Source organism: Dermacentor albipictus, chromosome 7 (assembly GCF_038994185.2).
Source record: "Dermacentor albipictus isolate Rhodes 1998 colony chromosome 7, USDA_Dalb.pri_finalv2, whole genome shotgun sequence".
In the NCBI taxonomy this organism is placed as follows: Eukaryota; Metazoa; Arthropoda; class Arachnida; order Ixodida; family Ixodidae; genus Dermacentor; species Dermacentor albipictus.
The window spans coordinates 12605780-12625765 of record NC_091827.1 but is presented as its reverse complement, the minus strand read 5'-3'; the positions used below and the strand labels follow the sequence as shown (position 1 = coordinate 12625765).

General features: G+C 48.4%; 1 protein-coding gene across 2 annotated transcripts; it reads right to left on the bottom strand.

Annotated features, from left to right (window-relative positions):
• Nucleotides 1–800: 800 nt before the first annotated feature.
• LOC135904429 (uncharacterized) lies at nt 801–18995 on the bottom strand. Of its 2 annotated transcripts, none has more exons than XM_065435231.1 (7): nt 17399–18995; nt 10807–10980; nt 7918–8253; nt 6601–6960; nt 5276–5535; nt 4346–4460; nt 801–1418 (listed from the first exon to the last, which is right to left on the bottom strand). In XM_065435231.1, the coding sequence occupies exons 1-7, from the start codon at nt 17771–17773 to the stop codon at nt 1077–1079; spliced, it is 1962 nt and encodes a 653-aa protein (XP_065291303.1). In that variant the 5' UTR covers nt 17774–18995; the 3' UTR covers nt 801–1076. The 2 variants fall into 2 exon arrangements, with proteins under 2 accessions (XP_065291303.1, XP_065291304.1); XM_065435232.1 differs by lacking the exon at nt 17399–18995 and adding an exon at nt 14521–14925.
• Between the last annotated feature and the right edge of the window lie 991 nt (nt 18996–19986).

Sequence of the window (19986 nt, the reverse complement as noted above, 5' to 3'; positions counted from 1 at the left end):
TTAGATTTTCTCATCAGCCTTAAATGATTGGGTTTCTGGCTTTACACACCTGTTAAAAACCCATGCAAGCTTTACCAGGTTCGTTCTCCTCAATGGAGCGTTTACCAAACTTGCAATGATCTTTGCTATAGCGGGCGAAGAGCCTCCTCAGAAAGTTTCGAACGGCCGACCATGTGCAAAATTCACAAAATTCAGTGATTGATGTGAAGACTCCGGCGTCGGCTAGTTAAAATATTGAAATAAAGACCTAGTGGTGTTTCATGGGTTTGCCCCCCGATTCGAAAACAATTTAATGCCCGCTTCGAGTTGACTCGACGCTACTTTCTTCGCCTGAAACAATCGGTGGACTATTCCACATGACCGAATGCCCCCGTTGTCTTTCTGAGCATCGGTATGGGATGCACGATCGGCAATGGTGAGGTAAACGACCATAATGCGGTATCGAAAGGGACAGTTTTACGCACAGAGACTTCGTCGCCATTCTGGTGCTAAATTCTAAACGGGCGAGTTCTGCTTGTATCCACAGATGGCTCCCCGAGGACGGCAAGAGATGCCAATGGTGAATGTGGTCTATATCGGTACTGCAGATGGTTTCGAAGAGCACAGCGACACCTTGGCACGTACGTGAGAAAGAGAAAAAAATCAATGGCAGCAGTGAGATAGCCTTGAAGATAGGCTTTCTATTGCCATGCATGCAAACGAATCTAACGGTAACTCAAGCATACTGCATGCGTATCGTAGCCAACGCACTTCAAAGACATTGCCAAGAAGTACAAACAAGCATTAGGTAGGGCAAGAGGTTCGCAAAGAAAAAAAGCCAAATTTAAACATCAATATTTCTAAACAGTATTACGTGCAACGTAAGCCAAGGCCCGAAAGCGAACCGGGCTTTGTAGCCTCCAGCGTCGCTTCGTCGGCCGAAGCTCGGTCGAGATACTACCCGACGGCGACATGCTCAACAGGACATGCTTTTAAAAAAGCTGCGCCACGCGTCGCAAAAGCTAAACAAAGGATCAAATAAAATTAACGGCGGCAACGAGAAAGCCCCGTCCTGGCATCGTGGTGGGCCCCCAAGGCTAGTGATGGGTGTCGTTGTAGAAGCGGAAGGTGGCGCTAGTGAGCGGGTATTTCCCGGAACCGCAGCTGCCGCCGAAGTCGTCCATCTGCGGATTCCAGATGCCCACGCAAGTGGCCGACGCGTTCTTGTGCAAGTCGTCGACGAAGCGCCCCAGCAGCTGCGGTTCCGTGTACGCCAGAAAGGAATCGGCCCGCAGTGCCTCGACGCCGTAGTCAGTGACGTGTTTCGAGTACGTGCTCGCAAGGAGGCACGTCTCGAAGTACGCCATGCGTCCGGCGTGCTTGGTCACGTCACCTTCGATGCCGGGACCGAGAGATTGAGTCGTGTCGGGCGGCTTCACCTGCCAGCAGGGAACGCGACGGTGCGTTATCGGTAAAAAAAAAACAAAAACAAAACAAACGCGTGATGCTGGAGTCAAAAACACTGCCTTTCTAAAAAAGAAATTCATTCACCAGAGATACCAATCGCATTGCCCAGGAGTACAGGAAGCATACGTGAATAACTAAGCAAATATCTATGAAGGCTCTCTAGAGCTATCTTGATTTTCTACAAGAAAAACAGGAAAAATTACCGACCAAGATAGGGGTCTGGCAAGGAGACAATACATCCAATAATGTCCATTGCATGCTCAGATGTTTTAAAGCTCTTACAGTGGGAATGATTAAGATTGACGATCAGCGGTAAATACCTTGCGGTTCGCAGATGACATTGTCCTGTCCGGTAACGTGACATATGACTTGTAAAGAAAAAACTGACTGAGAACTTCAGCCTGCAAAGTGGAACGCTAGGTTTGAAGACTAAAATTCCGAACACTCAGGTAATGTGCAATAGCCTTTCAAGAGAATGACAATTCGCAATTGACAGTCAGCCTCGGGAATCGGTGAAAGAGTACATATACATCGAGACCTATGAGTCATTGGTCACTCGGAACTTGAGAAGTAACTTTACAGAAGTATAAAAATGGGTTAGAGCGCTACAGCAGGCATTAACAAGTCATAACCGGCAGCTTAGCTCTATCCTTGAAATAAAAACCATATATTTATTGCATCCTACCGGTGTGAACATACGGAGCACAAATTGGGAGGTTGACTAATGAGCTTGAGAAGAAATTAATGACCACGCAACTAGCGATGGAACCAAAAATGTTACGCGGAAAATTAAGAGACAGGAAGAGAGCGGCGTGGATTAGAAAGCAAACATGGGTAGTCGATACTGTAGTTGACATCAAGAGAAAAAAGAAGTGCAGATCCCGCGGACTGTGGGAATCGATGTTACGCGAGGCATTTAGCAGGTACGTGGCTATCCAGCATTGTTTCGGATTCTGCAAACCGTTGCCAGGTGAAACAACGTGTTTGGGTAAATTAAGTAGCTTCGTGTGTGTGTGGGTAGTGAGCGTACCTGCGTGTGTGCAACGACAGCTGGTCGACGATGACCACATCCAAGATGATCGCACGGCAGCAAAGTCGTAATCTACGACAGCCGCGTCAAATCTACGCCAGACGCGCCAGCCGCGAGCTTACGTCATGACGATTGTTGGGTTCTACGTTGGTAGTGGACGAGCGTGAGCGAGAGAAACACCGATCGCGGCGTCACCAACAAAAATACGAGTCACACAGTAATACGTACCTATGATTATGTCATTTGGTGTATACGTTAAAACGACGATGACATTTGTCCTCCAGAAATAAATTTTAAGAAATGATCAACTTGGGTGATAATGGAATTGGCAGAACATCGCAGTTTCTATGTAGCGTAAACAGCCACAAGAGTAGACTTTAATGAAGAGAAAGGAGGAGGGGTCGTCCTAAAGAGCGTGTCTCTAGCCTGCTGCAAGGAACGTGATGGGGAAATTGGGGCAGTCCCAGAGATCGTGCAGTACGCTGGCTAGATATTTTCATTTCGAGTAGGACAAGAGGGAGTACGGCTCCGGTGGTGTGCTGCATTGACGACGTGTATCGGGCGGAAAAGTGATAATTCCTTGATGTAGGAAGGAAAGAGAACAAGAGGTATCATGACGTCACGAAATCAGCCGTAAGCCAACTCTCCATGAAGCACTCTCATTCGCTTTTCCTTGCTTCACAAACTACAAAATTGTCTTAACACGTAACCCTGTGCTCGGCGCCCTCGACCCAGCATGTGCTGGTTTACGGTAGCTTGTAACCGACGCCTACTTGGTTTGGGCGCTGTGCCAAACACTCTGAGCACATTTTTGCCCGATATGTTTGTGCATACTTCGGGTCGTTTATTGCAGCGTGTACGTTTACCGTATTCGTCGTAACGTGTGGATTTGGCAGCGGTATGTCGCTGCCACACCCGTTTTCTTCCCGCGTAAGGATTGGGGTCGGGCATGAAATAGATGGTAGCTGGCCCATGCCGTCGCCCGACTCATCCACGCTGAGGACGTTGTTGAAGGGAGAGACTTGTTCTCATTGAGAACGAGGGATATCGGATTTCTTTACAATATCTACACGAAGGGTGGAGAACGTTACATTTCATCAGTCTAGCATGACTGAAAGAGAATGCACCCCAAGCAGCCGCAAACGGCTGCTTAAAAACACTGTCCTCCCTAGATCCCTAGGTGAGGGAGAACTGCCGTTCAACCTTCGACCAATAGGAGCGTCCAAAGTCATAGCAGCCGACCCGCCTTTGAGGGGAAGGGTTCACATACTCACTTCCGCACTTTGGTTTCACTGAGCACACCGAGGTGAGAGGGTTCTCGTAGACAGAGGTCTTGACCCGAGCAGGCGCCTCCTGATCCCAGAGCTGATCTCGCCGTCAGTGGCCGCCACATCTGTCCATTGACTGTGACTACCCTTGGGGCCCGTGGGAAAGCACCGCAAAACACCCCCTTCCAGGAGTTCCCCCGCTCCAAGCAAACCGTGAAGGCAACAGCGAATCGACTAACAATACAAAGCCCGCCGAACGCGACTAGACATGCCGGCACCATCGGGCTGTTGAGGCGGCGCATTGTCGTCTTTACAAAGCGAGTCGTCACAGTGGGCTGGGAAGAGTTCGGAGGTTGCTTCTCCGAAGATCGCCCACGCTCGAAGGCCGATCGTAACACCCTGAAGACCGTGCGCTGAGCGCGGCTGGCGCGGCGGTGGAAGACACTAAAGTATACCGCGACCCGAGCACCTGTGAGGTCGATTTTTTTCTGGCTTCAATTTATCCTGCTACATCTCCCTCCCAGTTTGACCTGCCTCTATGGATTTAAATGTCTTAGATAATCTAAACACTGATGGCAGCCGGGATCTGGCTGCTCCTTACCCGGTAAGTGTAAGTGTCGGCCGGGAACAGGTAACACAGGTGGTCGGCGATGTTACGGCTGAGAAAGCGAAGGTTGAGGCTATACAAGGTGTCCAATGTTGTCTGGCTGTAGTAGCTGTGGAAAGGAAACAATGGAAACACAATATGGCAAGCCCCGGTTTAGCTTATAATACAGAGGAAATCTTTTGACGCTAATGGCGACTATTGATCTATTGACGCTAATGGCGACCTTGATCCGGCCCTCGAGGCGCACAAGCTATCGGCCGGTAGCGCCGAGGTGCATCTATGGCCAATGTAGTCTTGCTTGGGCAGTGGAGATAGCTCGCAAAACGCCGTGCTACTTCCTCGAGCAGTGAGGCTTGGCGACCCGGGTGCTCTACGTGAACTATAAACAATGCAGGAGCGAGGGGCCGGGTGACTCTTTAGGAAGTGACTTTCCAAGCGAACGATGGATACAGACCAACCTAGTCATTGTATTTTATATTCAGGTAAATACTTTCCTTGCGTTTCTTTATCTCCTCCCTCCAGATTCTTTTACTCGGCTACCCCCATTCCAGCTCCTCTCTGGTGACCACCATAGAGGTGTTAGCAGAGTGATATAGATCGTTGCATCGTGGTAGCCTGTAATTTTCATTTTTCTCTTTCCTTATAGCGTATTAACAACAATTACTACTACTATACTGGTGTATTAATTCCATACGTACTACTACGCTAGTAATGCACCACAACTACATCATCGCTAAACTACTGCTACTACTACTCGGCGACAGCGACATTCACTGCACTAGCACTGTTCATGACTACTACACTGCTGCTATCCTACTGCAACTGCTACACTACTATACCCTGACCGCCAACACCACTGCACACTACTGTCAATTGCACTACTACTCTTACTACTGCTTTGCTGCGATGACAGAGGGCGCGTACCGTATCGTGTGCGCGTAAAACTTGTTCTGGGGCATGGCGGGCGGCAAGAGGAAGATGGACGCCTGGCCAAGGCTGGAGACGATGTTCTTCAAGTCCGGCCCGTAGCTGTCCTGGCGCAGCGCGACACCCAGGCGAATGGGGCGCCTCGCCGAGTTGAGTCGCTGTGCGAGCCCTCGCAGCAGCGCTGCCACGTTGTGGTGCCACGCGCTGCTGGGCGTGGACTCTGGCCAGCGCAGGACAACGCCCGTGTAGTTGTGCGCCTGGAAACGCGGTAGCTCGGCGATTACGAAGCTCTGTGGCCGAGCTGGTCGCTTCATTTCGACTCAACGGACGTAGCAGAATGTAAGGGAACGTCACGAACCGCGAAACGCATGCTGCAACGTGAGCTTCCGCGGGTTCATGGGAAATCGTCAACAAGCATATTTCTCTAGTCCAATCAGGGTACACGAAGTTTAAAACAATTTTACACGAGTTTAAAACAAAGGGTAAGGCCGCATGTCCGCAGGCAATTTGTGACATTCCAGAAGAAAAACTCGGGACAAACTTCGAATTTTCCGTTTCAAATACACGTGATGACGCTTCGTTAAACAACTGCAGAACTAGTTTGCATAACATTTCTGAAATGAAGAGAGAAAGCCGAATCAGACCATCTGATTGTACCAGAATTTTGATATAGGATCTCATTTTGTTATACAGAAATTTCCGAAATGTGCAGCTGCACAAATTCGTAACTGCACGAAGAAGCAAGCTTGCCGTTTCACCCGAAGGAGGACGCATTAAAAGAGACCGCAAGGCGCTTAAACGTAGCGCTTAAGCTATTCGGAGAGCGACTTTCCGCGCCTAACCTTCTTCACGCCAATTTGGATGACTGGGTATCCCATGGTTAAATGGGTTAGGGCACCGGGCTGCTGCGCTGATGGATTGTGCTCAAAACTAACCGTCGGGCCAAATGCTGCAATTGAGTGTGCGTCACGCGGCATGTGCCGTTTTTATGACAATCATCGCGTAAAACATAAATCGCAAACCCATCGGAAGATATATAGCTAATCGCATAAAAATGGCCAATCATCTCCAAAGAAGGAATCTAGTGCCCTCAGCGCCAAACAATTTTTTTTAAAGGCGTACGCCGTTAGTGGCTCATCAGTGTCCGTGCACAGTCCGTAGTGGACGCAGGAAAGCGGTGATCAATCACGGCGGCGTCCGTTCGCAGAACAGTTCAGACAATAGCAACAGAGGCAGTCATAGATATGCTTTAGCCTATCGCAGTTTAGCTCAGCGAAGTGCCCGTAGAGTTTTTTTCGAAGGAGAATGTGGCAAACGCGAACCTTATACCAGTCACCCACGTCGTGAGCCAGTCTTCTCTCCTCTAAGTCGCTCAGCAGAGCGGTGAAAATCGCCGAGCTGGCGGCCGACCCGTCGCCCAGCATCATGAGGGGCTGCACGAACCGGTTGACCCGCCGGGCTCGGGTGGCGAACTCCGACATCCGGGCGTCGGCGTGACGCGGCTCCAGGTTGGTGGCCAGCGGCGGGCAGCAGAACAGCGCCAAGCGGCACAGAGCGAACGGAAACACGGAGATGCCGAAGCGGGTGCGGTGGTCGCTGGCCATCCCGTCGGCAGATGCGTGGAACACGCAGGCCGTCTGGTGGTGGGGGTCCGTGTACCGGGTGTCCGTGTCGTCCACCCCCTGGAACGCGGCACAAGGGCGACGGCGTCCTTACAGAATGTAACCGTCTGCGACGGCTCGGCTCAAGATTCTCTCTCAAAGCGCGCAATTTGGTCATGTTGTGCGACTTCGCGACAAATTTGTCGAAGTTCACCGCACTGCCCAAACAAGCGATCTTGAAAGTTCTGCAACAGTTCTCGCGGCAGCGGCGAAGGTGAGCGCGCCACAGCTTGGTCCATGTCAAGCACATATGCCACTCAACGTGTGTCGGAGCCCAGAATTTGCGTTGAAATTTAATGGTCAATGATGAAAGCATAAACGTTACCTTGCGTGTATCTGATTTGAATAGACAGCACCCTATATACGCGGTTCCTTAACCAGAAATCCATTATTTTTTTCAACCCACAAACAAACGCGTAGCGTTTTTGAGAAGTATGAGAAGTGGCTTATACAGCTTCACCGTGCTTGATGTATCAATTGCTCAGGTGAGCATGCATCTGCGGATTATTGTTTTATGATTTATTTGTATAGTCTAGCCTTTATATTTCTAGTTCAATACGTTTTCTTACTTTTCTTGTGAATATAAACTATAAATGATCTTCCACCAGACCTTTTATGGTGGATAATTTCTCGTGTCAGGCTTACCAGTCTATTATTATTTTTTTGGTATGCGAAAATGATTCATTAACATTCTTGGCTCTGAAACGCACGGTATGACTGCAAACGTGAGCAAATTATGGCGTGGTCGACGTTTCACACCAGCGCTTCAGTAGAATGTGCAAGGTAACTGCAGTATTAATTAGCTTTATATGTGCCCTCTGCGTCACATGATGTCGATACCAGCGTTGTACCTGACATGCAATATTCCTTAGACACGGTATTCCGCAAACGGTAATATGTTTACGGCCGAAAACTCCCTTCTGACAAGTCATCTCGGCGAGCCAGCACAGGGGCGCGTCGAGCATTTTTCACACGTGCCTCGTGCCACTGGTTCTCCGCTGGTAGTGTGGTCGCATTGGTCGATGGTGTGAAGTAAAGCTTGTTCACGATCGTCTCGGTGTCCGTCGTCTCCGTCGACAAGACCGACGTCCAGGAAAGCATGGCGTCGCTCAACACCAGCACCACGATCGATACCACGATGGCCGCGTTAAGCAGAAAGAGGGCGACCAGCGTGCAGGCCCGGATGCACCGCGGTTCGCCTGCGTCCGGTTCAGGAGACGTTCCTTTTTGGTAAGATTGCTGCTGCTCTTGCGTCGGCCCCCAGTCAACCTCGAGGTCAGCGGCGTCGGCGACCTGGCCGAGGGCGCCGGCGTCCTGGAATCGTAGAGCAGAGTTCGTTCCCGATCGAAAAAACACAGAGAATGCTCCAAGATGCGAAACAACAACAACAACAACAACAACAACAACAACAACAACAACAACAACAACAACAACAACAACAACAACAACAACAACAACAACAACAACAACAACAACAACAACAACAACAACAACGACGACGACGACGACGACGACGACGACAGTTTATCCTGACCGACAACCCATTGACAGATTAGCAGTGCGGATTTTTTGCCTGCTGAGCCATGTTCTCCCAACCATGTCACGCACGTGACCCATGCGACTCACAACCCGCCGTGGTTGCTCAGTGGTTATGGTGTTGGGATGCTGAGCACGAGGTCGCGGGATCGAATCCCGGCCACGGCGGCCGCATTTCGATGGGGGCGAAATGCGAAAACACCCGTGTGCTTAGATTTAGGTGCACGTTAAAGAAGCCCAGGTGGTCAAAATTTCCGGAGTCCTCCACTACGGCGTGCCTCATAATCAGGAAGTGGTTTTGGCACGTAAAACCCCAAATATTATTATTATTATTATGCCACTCACGCGCACACGCGTTGCATCCGTTTGGACGGTCGTCCCACTTGGCTACTACAACGCCTCAAAATAAAGCCTGAACCCCCAAGCAGGAAGGTTACAATAATCCATGCACTGTTCGTCGCTTCCACGATAGCTAAACGGTCGCAGCGCCAGGTATTCCGTCTTGTGAATTTAGTCGGAAATTCCATAGAGTTTATTAAACTACCCGAACGAAAAAACTGGCGCTGCCGCGCTGTTGTACGCATCGGAATGCCGGCATGTGGCGGCTTCAGACTGGCATCTCTCTATCGTAGAGTCGAGACAGCCTGAAGACGCGTCTGGCTGGCGCAGTAAGCATACATGTCCGTATAGTTTCGTCTGTCAATGGATATTAAGCCTTGAGAGCTTGTGCTTGGCCGAACAATTAAATCCAACGTGAACAGTACCGCAGAGGCTGAAGTTGGAGGAAAAACTACAAGGACTATTCTCGCGGTGCGCCAACATTTGTCGTGTATTCGTGTTTCGTTCACTTACATGTTGCATTGAATGTATTGAAGTAAACAATGACGAAATATGCATTACGGGTAAAACTGACATTATACAATCATTTCATAAAAAAAATAGCTTAATGTGGGTAGAATGACTACGTTTTAAGGCAAGCCTCGCACAATCGAATATACATAGCGGGCTATTCCGGACATTGGCGAATTTCGCCATATTGTCGAATACGCCATCCTGTCAGCTCAAACAGGCCCAAAGAGCTGTTACAGCCGCTCCGATTGGCTCCAAATGCCAGCGCTACAGAGTTTAACAATATGGCGGAACTCGCAGATGTCCAGAACGGCACCCGTATACCGGAATGCAAATTGTGGCAGAGCACCCGACAGGTAACTCGCCTTGACGGTGGCGCCAATCTTTAAGAGGTGATAGTGTAAGAAAGGCTATGAGGGGAACTCCCTGCATGCGAGGGCGTCTTCATTCTAAGGTTGTGCGTATAGTAATATTTGAAGCGGAATTGAATACTGACCGAATAGTGTCAAAAGCGATGCGAATACCTAATACTTTCCGAACTGTAAGCAGCTGTTTTTAGTATTCACTTAAAACGATCTTCACATCCTGGCATATACACAACGCTAGTAATATTGTCACTACATGTCGCGGTATGAAGCGTTCTTTATGAATAGCACAAATGCAGTATTATGAGCAGATAAGCAGTCTATTCCTATAATCAAGACGCATTGGTGTGGGTGAATAACTGCGGTTTAGCCGAAAATGTGTGGCTGCCTGAGTGACGTAGAGTGCCCCACTAGGCAACTCCTTACGTTTTATGTCTAATACGGCTACCGAGATGAGACTAATCGAAAATTTGCTTCAATCTCAGGCGTTATTTCGTCCAGTTGCAGAGCTGAAAACTTAAAAAGCTATTCGAACGATCTTCGAATTTACGAACTGTAACCGTTCAATTCGACGACCGAATTCAATAGCAGAATGCTCAATTTGTTATTCGAGCGTCTCGAATGTTTTTGCCCACCTACATTATACCATATTATGTTGTGTAGAATGGTATTCCGCTTCCAATAAAGGAAAGCAAAAACTTTCATGCACCTTAAAAGAATCAGATAAAATATATTAAAATAGCACAATCTAGCTGTTTACGAGGCACGTGGTTATTTTTTTTCCTGACTAAATGACTCGTCTATTCTTGTTGTACATATGCGCTTTGTGCCGCTAGAGTCAGCGGCTGCGTGCAAGTAACAACATTGTAAGAAGCAGCTTTGCCATAAGATACGCTGCATCTATTACCCAGCTGTTAGCAACAAAGTAGCTGCCCCTTTTGAAATCGCATCTTGTGTACCCCCGAGCTCAATATCTCGGTAATTGCGATTCCAGACAAACGGAAATTATTTCCCTGGTCCCTCGAGGTTGCGGTAAACGAAGAGTCCACCGTATATTTCCACTGACTAATGCCTTCGTCCATTCCTTCATTCTGCCACCGCAATGGTGTCCACCCACCTGATTAAATGCGAAGCGCGACTCCTGGTAGGCCGCCGCTTGGGTGGGCCATTCGGACTGCTCGTCGACGCGCTCTGGCGCCGCGGCCGGGTCAGGCGTTTGGTAGGGAATCCATTGAGAAGCCTGCGCTTGCTGTTGTGCTTGCTTCGGCCATTGGGTGGCAACATTCTCGGCCTGCGTGTGGGAGGCAGCACACGTTATACCAGTGCGTAGTAAGTGAAGAAAGTTTGCGAATAGCTTTCCTTACTGTGGGAAATTCGCCTTTTGTTACAGAGTTAGAGGGACACTAAAAAGACACGCTAAACAAGTTTGTATTTAAAGCTCATGTTTAGGTATGTAGTGGCGAGAGGTTAACTGCTATTAAAATAAAAAAAAGGTGGGACTCCCATTTACTTTAAATTTAAAATTAAAACCACAGCTCCGGCACGTAATTGTAAAGTACGTACACGAATTTTGAAGTATGTTCTCGTACTTGAACCAGCTTTGGCGCAGGAAAAGGTTTCGAAACTTCCCAAGTTCAGTATTTGGCTCATATAGAACACAATACATATAGTTCCGTTTTAACAGGTAAACAAGTTAGCAAAGTAGCAGTGGACGCCATCAACATCGATTACGCCACGATGACATAGTGCGAAAACTTGATTGTAGCGTTGCCATCCGTATATTGTTCTTGTGTCTTCTCCAGCTTAACAAGATTCCTCTCGCGATAAGACGGGATTTTTAATGAGTTAGTTAGCATCAGGCGTTTCAAAGTGGAAAAAAGTGCATGTCTGTGAATTGTGGAAATCCCGTCTTATCGCGAGAGGAATCTTGTTAAGCTGGAGAAGATACAAGAACAATATACGGATGCAACTGGAAGTATATATATATATATATATATTAGTGCAACAGATGGTGGTGTGCTCTGGACCACCTTCAGTTGCACTCCGCTCCTCGAAGAGGCAGGACGTTCATCGAGTGAGCTCCCGAAACAACACTGAGCAATGTCGTGGACACGGTTCGGGAACTGAGGGGTGCGACGTAGCATATACCGCAAAATCACCACTGAATTTTCAGTGTGGTAAAGCACGTTATGCATATTTATGGCGTCTGGCACAGCCACCATCATAACGTTCACCCCAGCGTCAGTTTAGAAAGAAAACTCCGATGTCCCTCGCTCCTGTGAATTCGTTCCCGGGTACGCGAATCACCGTGACGTGGCCGTCATGTTGCTTTCATCAGGACAGCTAGCAGCGTTTAATGTGCGACGGGAGAAATGACTTCTAGCAGTCATCTTAAACATTTTTCCGAGCTTGTTTCCGCTCGTTTTGCAATGCGCTGAAATTAAAAGATTTACAATTACCACTGAAGCGCGTGGACAGTAGTGCTGGTGGCTCAATCTTGATGTGAAACGAGAGCACTAATTCTGGCGCCGAATTCACAAAGTTTCGTCTTACGCAAGGCTGCGTTAGTTGGCACGTCTCTCATGGATGTATGGATGGAGTAACTTTATAGAAAAGTCCTGCGAGCTACGGGGCGCAAGGTCCCATAGAGCGGGCTACTCCCACGTTGGGACCGGGAGTTGTAACTCCCCGGACGTATCGTGGGCTCGCTGGACAGCCCAGAGCTGCTCCGCCAGGTCCGTGCTGCGTAATGCGTCTTGTAGCCTGGTGGAGTCTTGATTACACCTTTAGGTTCAAATGCTATAGCGCATTCTGTATTTGCTACGACACAAATGCAATCACCGGAAGTCGGAGAGTTGATTTGATCAACAGTGGTGGAATAAGGGAACCAGAGCTAAGATTTCGACACGGAGGCTTATGTTTTCCTGGTCAAGGGTACTTGTATTTAGGTCAACACCAACACCCTTGCCTTGACAAATACTGCTGTGCATTGTAAATAGCTGCTGAATGCTGGCGCCCTCTTGTGTCATGAAACAATATATGCCAGGCCTGGTTCTATGTCCGGTAACGTATTCCGTTCTCGGTTGTCAACCTGTGTGGATCCTACGTGTCACTATACATCCGTGTGCATAACACGGTGTCAGTGTAGTCTCCTTGTAGAAATACATGTGGAAGACGTAATGACGAAGGTAGGTCGTGCCACTTCCGACATTTCATTTGACAGTGCAACACTGCATTTTTCTTGACTACTCCATTTGGAAACCTCGCAATTCGATCTCGTCTACTCTAACAGAATTGAAATTTGGGCCAGTAGGTTCATTTTCAGAAACGACAGCGTAAACAGACAGTCCAGTACCTGTCCCGTTGCTTCTTTTGTGTTGTAATGGCTTGTTCAGAGTTTCGGTTTAAGTGACGATGATGACGTTTATTGACACCGCCTTTAAAACGGGGCTGCGACAATTAGTATCCGAGCCTGCTTGAGCTAATCAGGTTTTACTTCAAAAATACCACAGTCTAGCATTTTGGGAATCATTCTCGATCGCTTCTTTCCTCATTAAATCCTCTATCTCGATAGCGTACTATTATTTAGGCTTGTAACAACTTCACTTCTATCAATCACTTACGTGCTTTTCATCAACCAATCCTCTAAACAAGTCTCATTTCGACTGCTGATCAGATAATGCTTCCTGCCGCATTGAATCCTGGCGCTTGTAGATAGTGCAGGTTACCTACGGATCTCGCTGGGTGATTATCTTGGCATTCTATTCGAATACAACGAGTCCTTTCCGGGGCTTTATTTTTCCAGCACGCACATACCTCCCTCTTTCTGAACAAAACGTCCTTTTATGCACTGAATCACAAAAGTAACTGGAACGCCAATGCATTTCTCCGCAAAGTTCGGGAACTAATTTCGAAACTAGTGTCATCCTGAACATTCGTTCCAAGTAGATCCGCCTTGCGTACTCCACGGCTAGAGTTTGTAAATCGCAATATGGGCCGCAAGGTAATCAGTTAAAAGCCTAATTAGTCGATTATACATTACAATCTTTTGTGCAAGTAATGTACACCTCTTCAATTGGACCAGTTCATGAACTTAATTGTGATATCTGCAACAGGCAACCTTTAAAAATTCTGAAAGTGTTCCTTGAAAAACCTTGTAGACATTGGTAGAAAGGACCCTATTTCCACGGCGTTTGCCATCAACTCGCCCCCCTCCCCCCCCCCAAAAAAAATAAATAAATCTCGCCGATCGCAACGGCTCGGCGGTGGCGCGCACAACTTGGTGGGATCCAGTCGCGGGAAGCTGCGAGGGTCTTGACGGTCTCAGAGGAAGAGAAATCGCTGTGTCGCCGAGCGAAAATCGCGCCATGCTAAACAGCGCTTTGCTGTTTGCGAGAGACAGCCTGAAATCCAGAAAAGCCAATGAAGCTACCACACGGAACCTTATGCGTCACTGTTACAGCCGAGCAAAGCAGTTTCCGAACACGTCTAAGAACTTGCGTGTACGCTCATCGAACCTAACGCAACCACAAGTAAGAATAATCAAATCGTCTCTACGTAGCGGAACTGTACAAAATGCCCGGACCCTGCCCAAATGTCGGTAATCCACGGTTACAATTTCGCCAACAACATTGTCGCTTAGACCAGCAGCAACGCATGAACACACGAAATTGCCATGTTTTTGCATGTGTAGACGTTACCGTTCGCGGTTGCTATGTCGAGCGTATAGATACATGCTTGTCCGGTTTAAAGATCTATGCTACTTTGCTTGCTGTCTGTGCTGTGTTTCTTCGCTGTCACCTGGAACTGCGAGGTGCATGCATGTCCGTACCTGCAATGCCCCTGCACGCGGTTGCTTTGCCGGTGCTGCACCCGGTGACGCGGGGCGGGACGCCGCATCGGAGGCCCGCTTCGTCGAACTCCGTTTCGGGGGCCGTTTCTTGGGCTTCTTCGATGTGGCGCTCTTTTTTTCGACAGTGGTGGAAAAGATGGGCTCGTCATTGCGGCTGGGCGAGTAACGGTACCACTTCTTCAAGTCCAGGAAGGGAAAGCCGGTCCAGGCCATCGCTGCACTGGTTGGCGCGAGGCTTAGGTCGTCTTCGTTTCCGAACCCTAGCGAGACTGGGTCCTATGGACGAGTCGGTAGGAAGCGCGCTGCTAGACAAGAGCGTGGGTTTCTAGGGAGAAATGAGGCTGCGATCGACGAGATCGGTTGGCCGCACCCGGGTCGGCTCGAGCGGAAACGTGGCGCGTGATTTGCTGATGATGATACTGGCTCTAGATACTGGCACGTCCCCACTAATGGGGTTTGTCTAAGACGTATAGAGAGAGAAAGAAAAAAGAGAGAGAGAGAGAGAATAAGCTTTATACAGAACAGCACGTGAGCGAAGTGAGGGAGTACGTAACTCCTCCGCTCTGCAGTGAGTGGCCCCTTCAGTCCAGCAGTCCCGTGGCCTTAGCTAAAGAAGCACGACAAAAGTAATGATATTATTTTAGATGAAGATTTACTTAATCATAGAGGGATAATAAGAAGAACCTGTTTAGTATCCAGCCTGCGGTAGGCGGGGGGGGGGGGGGGGGAGGCTGGGAGGGAGCGGCGAACAGAAGGAATTTCAATGCTGGAAAAAGAAAAGGAAAAGGAAAAGAAGCAGTCGCTTGTTTGGCCGGTAGGTCTCACGTAAATAGACGCAACCAAGTACAGAAGACCGAAAAAATGAAAAGAAAGCTAGGAAAAAGATGCGTCGAACTATTGCAATATTCAACAGATAGAAGAAGTTCAACGGACACATAAATAAAGGTAATAAACATAATAGTAATACTTATTATTACTTATTACGACTAGGGGTTGTATCCGGCAAACCTACGAAACTGTGCCAGCCTGCTCGCCACGTTGCTTTGCCTGTACCCCGAGGGGCACGCACTTCCGCGTTTTCTTCCATAGAGCTTCTTCGGACTGTCGTATCGCCACGCAATGAAACGGGAGACGCGGACCGCATGGCTATTCGTACATTCAGCGCTGTCTAACCCCGGCCCCGGACAAACTCTGTCCATGCGCATTTGGCTCCCGGTGTTCGCGATAAGGCGCCACACCATCACCTATTCAACTTGGCTGACCTCACGAAATTTCGAAATCGTGCTTCCAGAGCGCTGCAAGCCTCGGCTTTCGTACAATATCTTTGTCCGTTTGCATCCACCGACGGGTATTGTATACGAATTGCTACAGAAAGGAGAAGCATGCCGTGGCCCCGTGGGGGAGGATGATGAACTTCTGATAATGTGGCCAATAGTCGCGATGATGAGATCGGGCAGCCAAGTCGCGAAGACTAATTAACTGCGCACGTAAATTAACTGGGCGTGTGCATAGTTTATCGCGGGCCACGTTAGACGGCGCTGCATGTACAGTGCCATCCACTGCTGTGTAGAGCGCGCGAGCAGCCGGCTTTGCTCTGCAGGGCGACATCTGGCGGCAGTTGCTGGGTACGAGATAGTGTGCCCTCGAGCATGTGCGGCCTATGAGACATGCAGAAGTGCTTTCGATGAGTGGCGACGTTGAAAAGCACATTTGTTAACCCTAATTTGCACTCGATCTGAGGGCGCTTGCGGCAGGGCAAATGCCATAGAATGAAGCGTATGGACTGATAACGCGCGCCGGTACTTGCACAACGAATGAAACGCGCTCCGAGATAACTAAGCCGCTTATACGGACATGACCGCTGGTTAAACGCAATACGCGCAAGTTTGCATGTTTATCAGGCCGCGCATGCTCCTGGGCACGCTATCTGGGGCCCAGCGACCGTCGCCAGGTGTCGTCCCGCAGAGCAAAGCCAGCCATTCGCGCGCTCTACACAACAGTGGACGGCATTGTACTGACAACCACGCGGTCCACTGTTCGCGTTTCACTGCGTCGTCGGCATAGTATACAAAAATGCGGCGAACTGCCTGTTGCAGTTCAGATGCTTTAGGGCCAGGACTTAGACGGAGCATATGCAAAAAAGACACGCACATTGGGCTGAATAATTTCTCTAGACACATCGCGCAACGTGTGTGTCCCTTTTCGTGTGGTTCTAATAAGCGCTAGTTTTACAATATGTGAATTACGCTGCACTAAGCGACCCAAGTTCTTACCTTACTAATACCTGTCACGACTGGCTTATGCATCTACAACATTTGAACAAACTGAATAAATTTAAGCTCGCCAATTAAAACAGTGATGTACACATTATCCGATGTATGCAAGCTTACTGGAATAAAACCAGAGTGAACATACATACACATGATATACAACAACGACGTGTTTTTTAAGATGACTTTTGAGCGGGACGTTCCGCTTCATGTGCCTACTGCCTGTTCTTTACATATACCAGGACGTTGTTATTAACATGAATGCTACTGAGCAGATTAGAAGGAAATAACGCCAAATGACCAGATGGCCTCCTGACAGAATTGCCATACTGAGAAATAAAGGGGAGCATCAATGACCGCTTACGGTTTAGGGAAAACGCTCAGGAAAAAAACAAATGAAAGCAGTGTTTAATTACCATTTATCGTACACTTCCTTGCGGAAAAAGAAAAAAAATCAATATGCTCTTATCGACTGCATTACATGAATAACTACAAGCAGAACGTAAGCGTAATGGCGACCATGAAAAGTACGGAATACTGCCATAACCAATCTTCTGCGAGAGGCGCAGGGTGTCACAGCCACTCACGATTAGTGTGCACCGGTGTGGTAGGCGGCTAACTGCTAGAACCTCGTTGCGATGTCCGGAGTCGAAGGGCTCTTTCGGACGGGGCCCGAGAGCATAAAGGGCGGGGGTAAAAAACACACAACTCCCGCCGGAGGACGACACCCACGGAGGCCGGTTTAGCTTCAGAACCACTGCAATGGAGCCACGCAGTGTAAACGAAGACAGCAAACGTAGACCTGGTGGACGCAAGCGCCGACTCTGAACTGAAACTTTAATCAGAAACAGGCAGAACGTCGATGGATGACGCGCACGTGTCTTTTTCTTTGTATTGCGCTGCATGAAAAAAAAATCTTTGTTCTTGAGTGAATAACATTCCATCATGTTACCACGTGTCATTTTTATAGTTGCACCAAACTTTATGACGCGCCGCGGTGGCTTAGTGGGTACGGTGTAGCGCTGCTAAGCACGAGGTAGCAGGATCAAATCCCGGTCGCGGCGGCCGCATTTTGATGGGGGCGAATTGCAAGAACGCCCGTATTCCCTGCACTGGGAGCACGTTAAAGATCCCCTGGTGGTCAAAATTAATCTGCAGTCTCCCATTACGGCGCGCATCATAATCAAATCGTGGCTCTGTCACGTAAAACACCAGAATTCCATTGAATTCAACGCAAAATTTAAAAACTGCCTGCGGTAGACAGCACCATCCCAATCTTGGAGCTAAGTTACTCGAGGAGGTGGTCATTACTTCGACGAGAAATGAAAGTGCTTAATTAATGAATAGCCATATTTGCACTAATTACCTTTCTAAGTAATTACTTTACGCCGCATATAGCTAGCGAGCTCACAATGCATATAGACCTGGAACGAATTCTTAGGAGGGCACCGGTTTCGAGATATACGCCGTCGAACTAGCGGCAAATGTGCCCTGTTCCACTTACTTTTTCAAGAAAACGAGGTTTTCTGCATTGAAGCACTGAAGTAACTGGAACGCCAATGCATTTCCTCCGACACATTGAAAATTGATATCTCGAGACTTGTGTAGTCCTCATAATTCGTTCCAGGTGGATACGCGTCCGTAAAGTAAATAATTGAAAGGTTCATTAGTATTATTGTGGTAATTATTAAATTCCGCATATTTATTTTTCGTAGAAGCAATATGGCCGCCTCATCGCATTATTCAGTTCAATTTAACGGTGAACGCAATTTCAGTTTTGCTTGATGCATGCCTGCTGCGGCTCTAAGTTCAATTCACAGTCGACCGTAAGTGTTTCCGGACCATGCGATCTAAGAAGAAGAAAAAGAAAAAAATGAACTGAATATCTCCACGTCCTCAAAGCGCAGCCGGCTATTTGCATGCCCAGCCTCTACTAGTATAAGAACACTGCGGTGTGTGGTGTTACTGGCTACTGCTATAGGGTGCTCGAAAATTCAACCTTTCATGAGATCCCGTGGTCTGTAAGCTTTTGTAGTCGACTGTATACCCGCAGTAGTGGGAAACAGGAAGGGGCAAAATATGGTACCAATTCATCCAAACTGCCCCCTTTCTGATCTGGGCTCAATAGCTCGTCACTGCGCATGCTCATGGTGGTTCACGCCGTTTCACGCCGTTTCACGCCGTTTCACGCCGTTTCACGCCATCTCACGCCATCTCCCGCTGCTCAGTCTGGTTCACGCTAGAAAAGTTAGGCACACGCTTCGACATATCGAGGGAAGTTTTCCGCATTTAATTTGCGCGTCGTTCCCGACGGGCGCACATTCACAGATACAAACGCACAGGCAGAGACTCATGCTCGTGCACCTGCACACTTAGTCGAACGCAAACGCACGCATACACAGACACACGCGCTCAAGAAAGCGCCCGTACGCTCAGCGGACAGAAGTCAGCCGGGATTCAAGATAATAGTTCCTCCCCCGTTTGGCTGCAAATAAGCCAAGTACAGCAATGAAGTCAATACGGTTGCTCGGCCATGGAGTAAGGCCTTCGCACATTTTGAGAAGCACCCGTCGAATATGTGCGACCACCTCAATCCCATGCGAGTTTTCAGGCAGACTTCCTTCCAGATTGTACAAGAGTGACGAGGTTAAGTTCTGTGTGCCACTCCGCTGTTGCACGCGTACCTCCGTGGGGGGTAGTCTTAAGCCTCACGTGCGCACTACAAGGTTATATGAAGCAAGGCCCGTCAGCATGCCCTCAAAATGTGGGCAAAAAGAAAATTTCTTGCTCCGAAGAGAGTGCTTGCAGCTCTCTTGATACCATTAACCTTTTCAGTGCTGTGAGGAAACTGATGGGAAGCCATGAGAAATATGTCCCTTGGGCACTCATGCATGGAGTCACTAGTGATTCATTAGAGTTTGGTTGGTTGGTTAATTTGAGTTTAATGACACAAAGGCAACTAAGGCCATTAGAGTTTGAGTGGCGCCTCCGATGAAGTCATAACATCTTTGAACGAATGGCAGGTTCATTGCTAATTCAAGGCGATCGATTTACTTTTCTTGCGAGGTGGTACCAATCTGACCATAAGTGGTCCTCATATTTAAATATAGCGTTCTTTCTTAGCTTTCTTGGGTGTCAGCACGAAGCGTATTCATTGTGCCCTTCATTCGTGCTG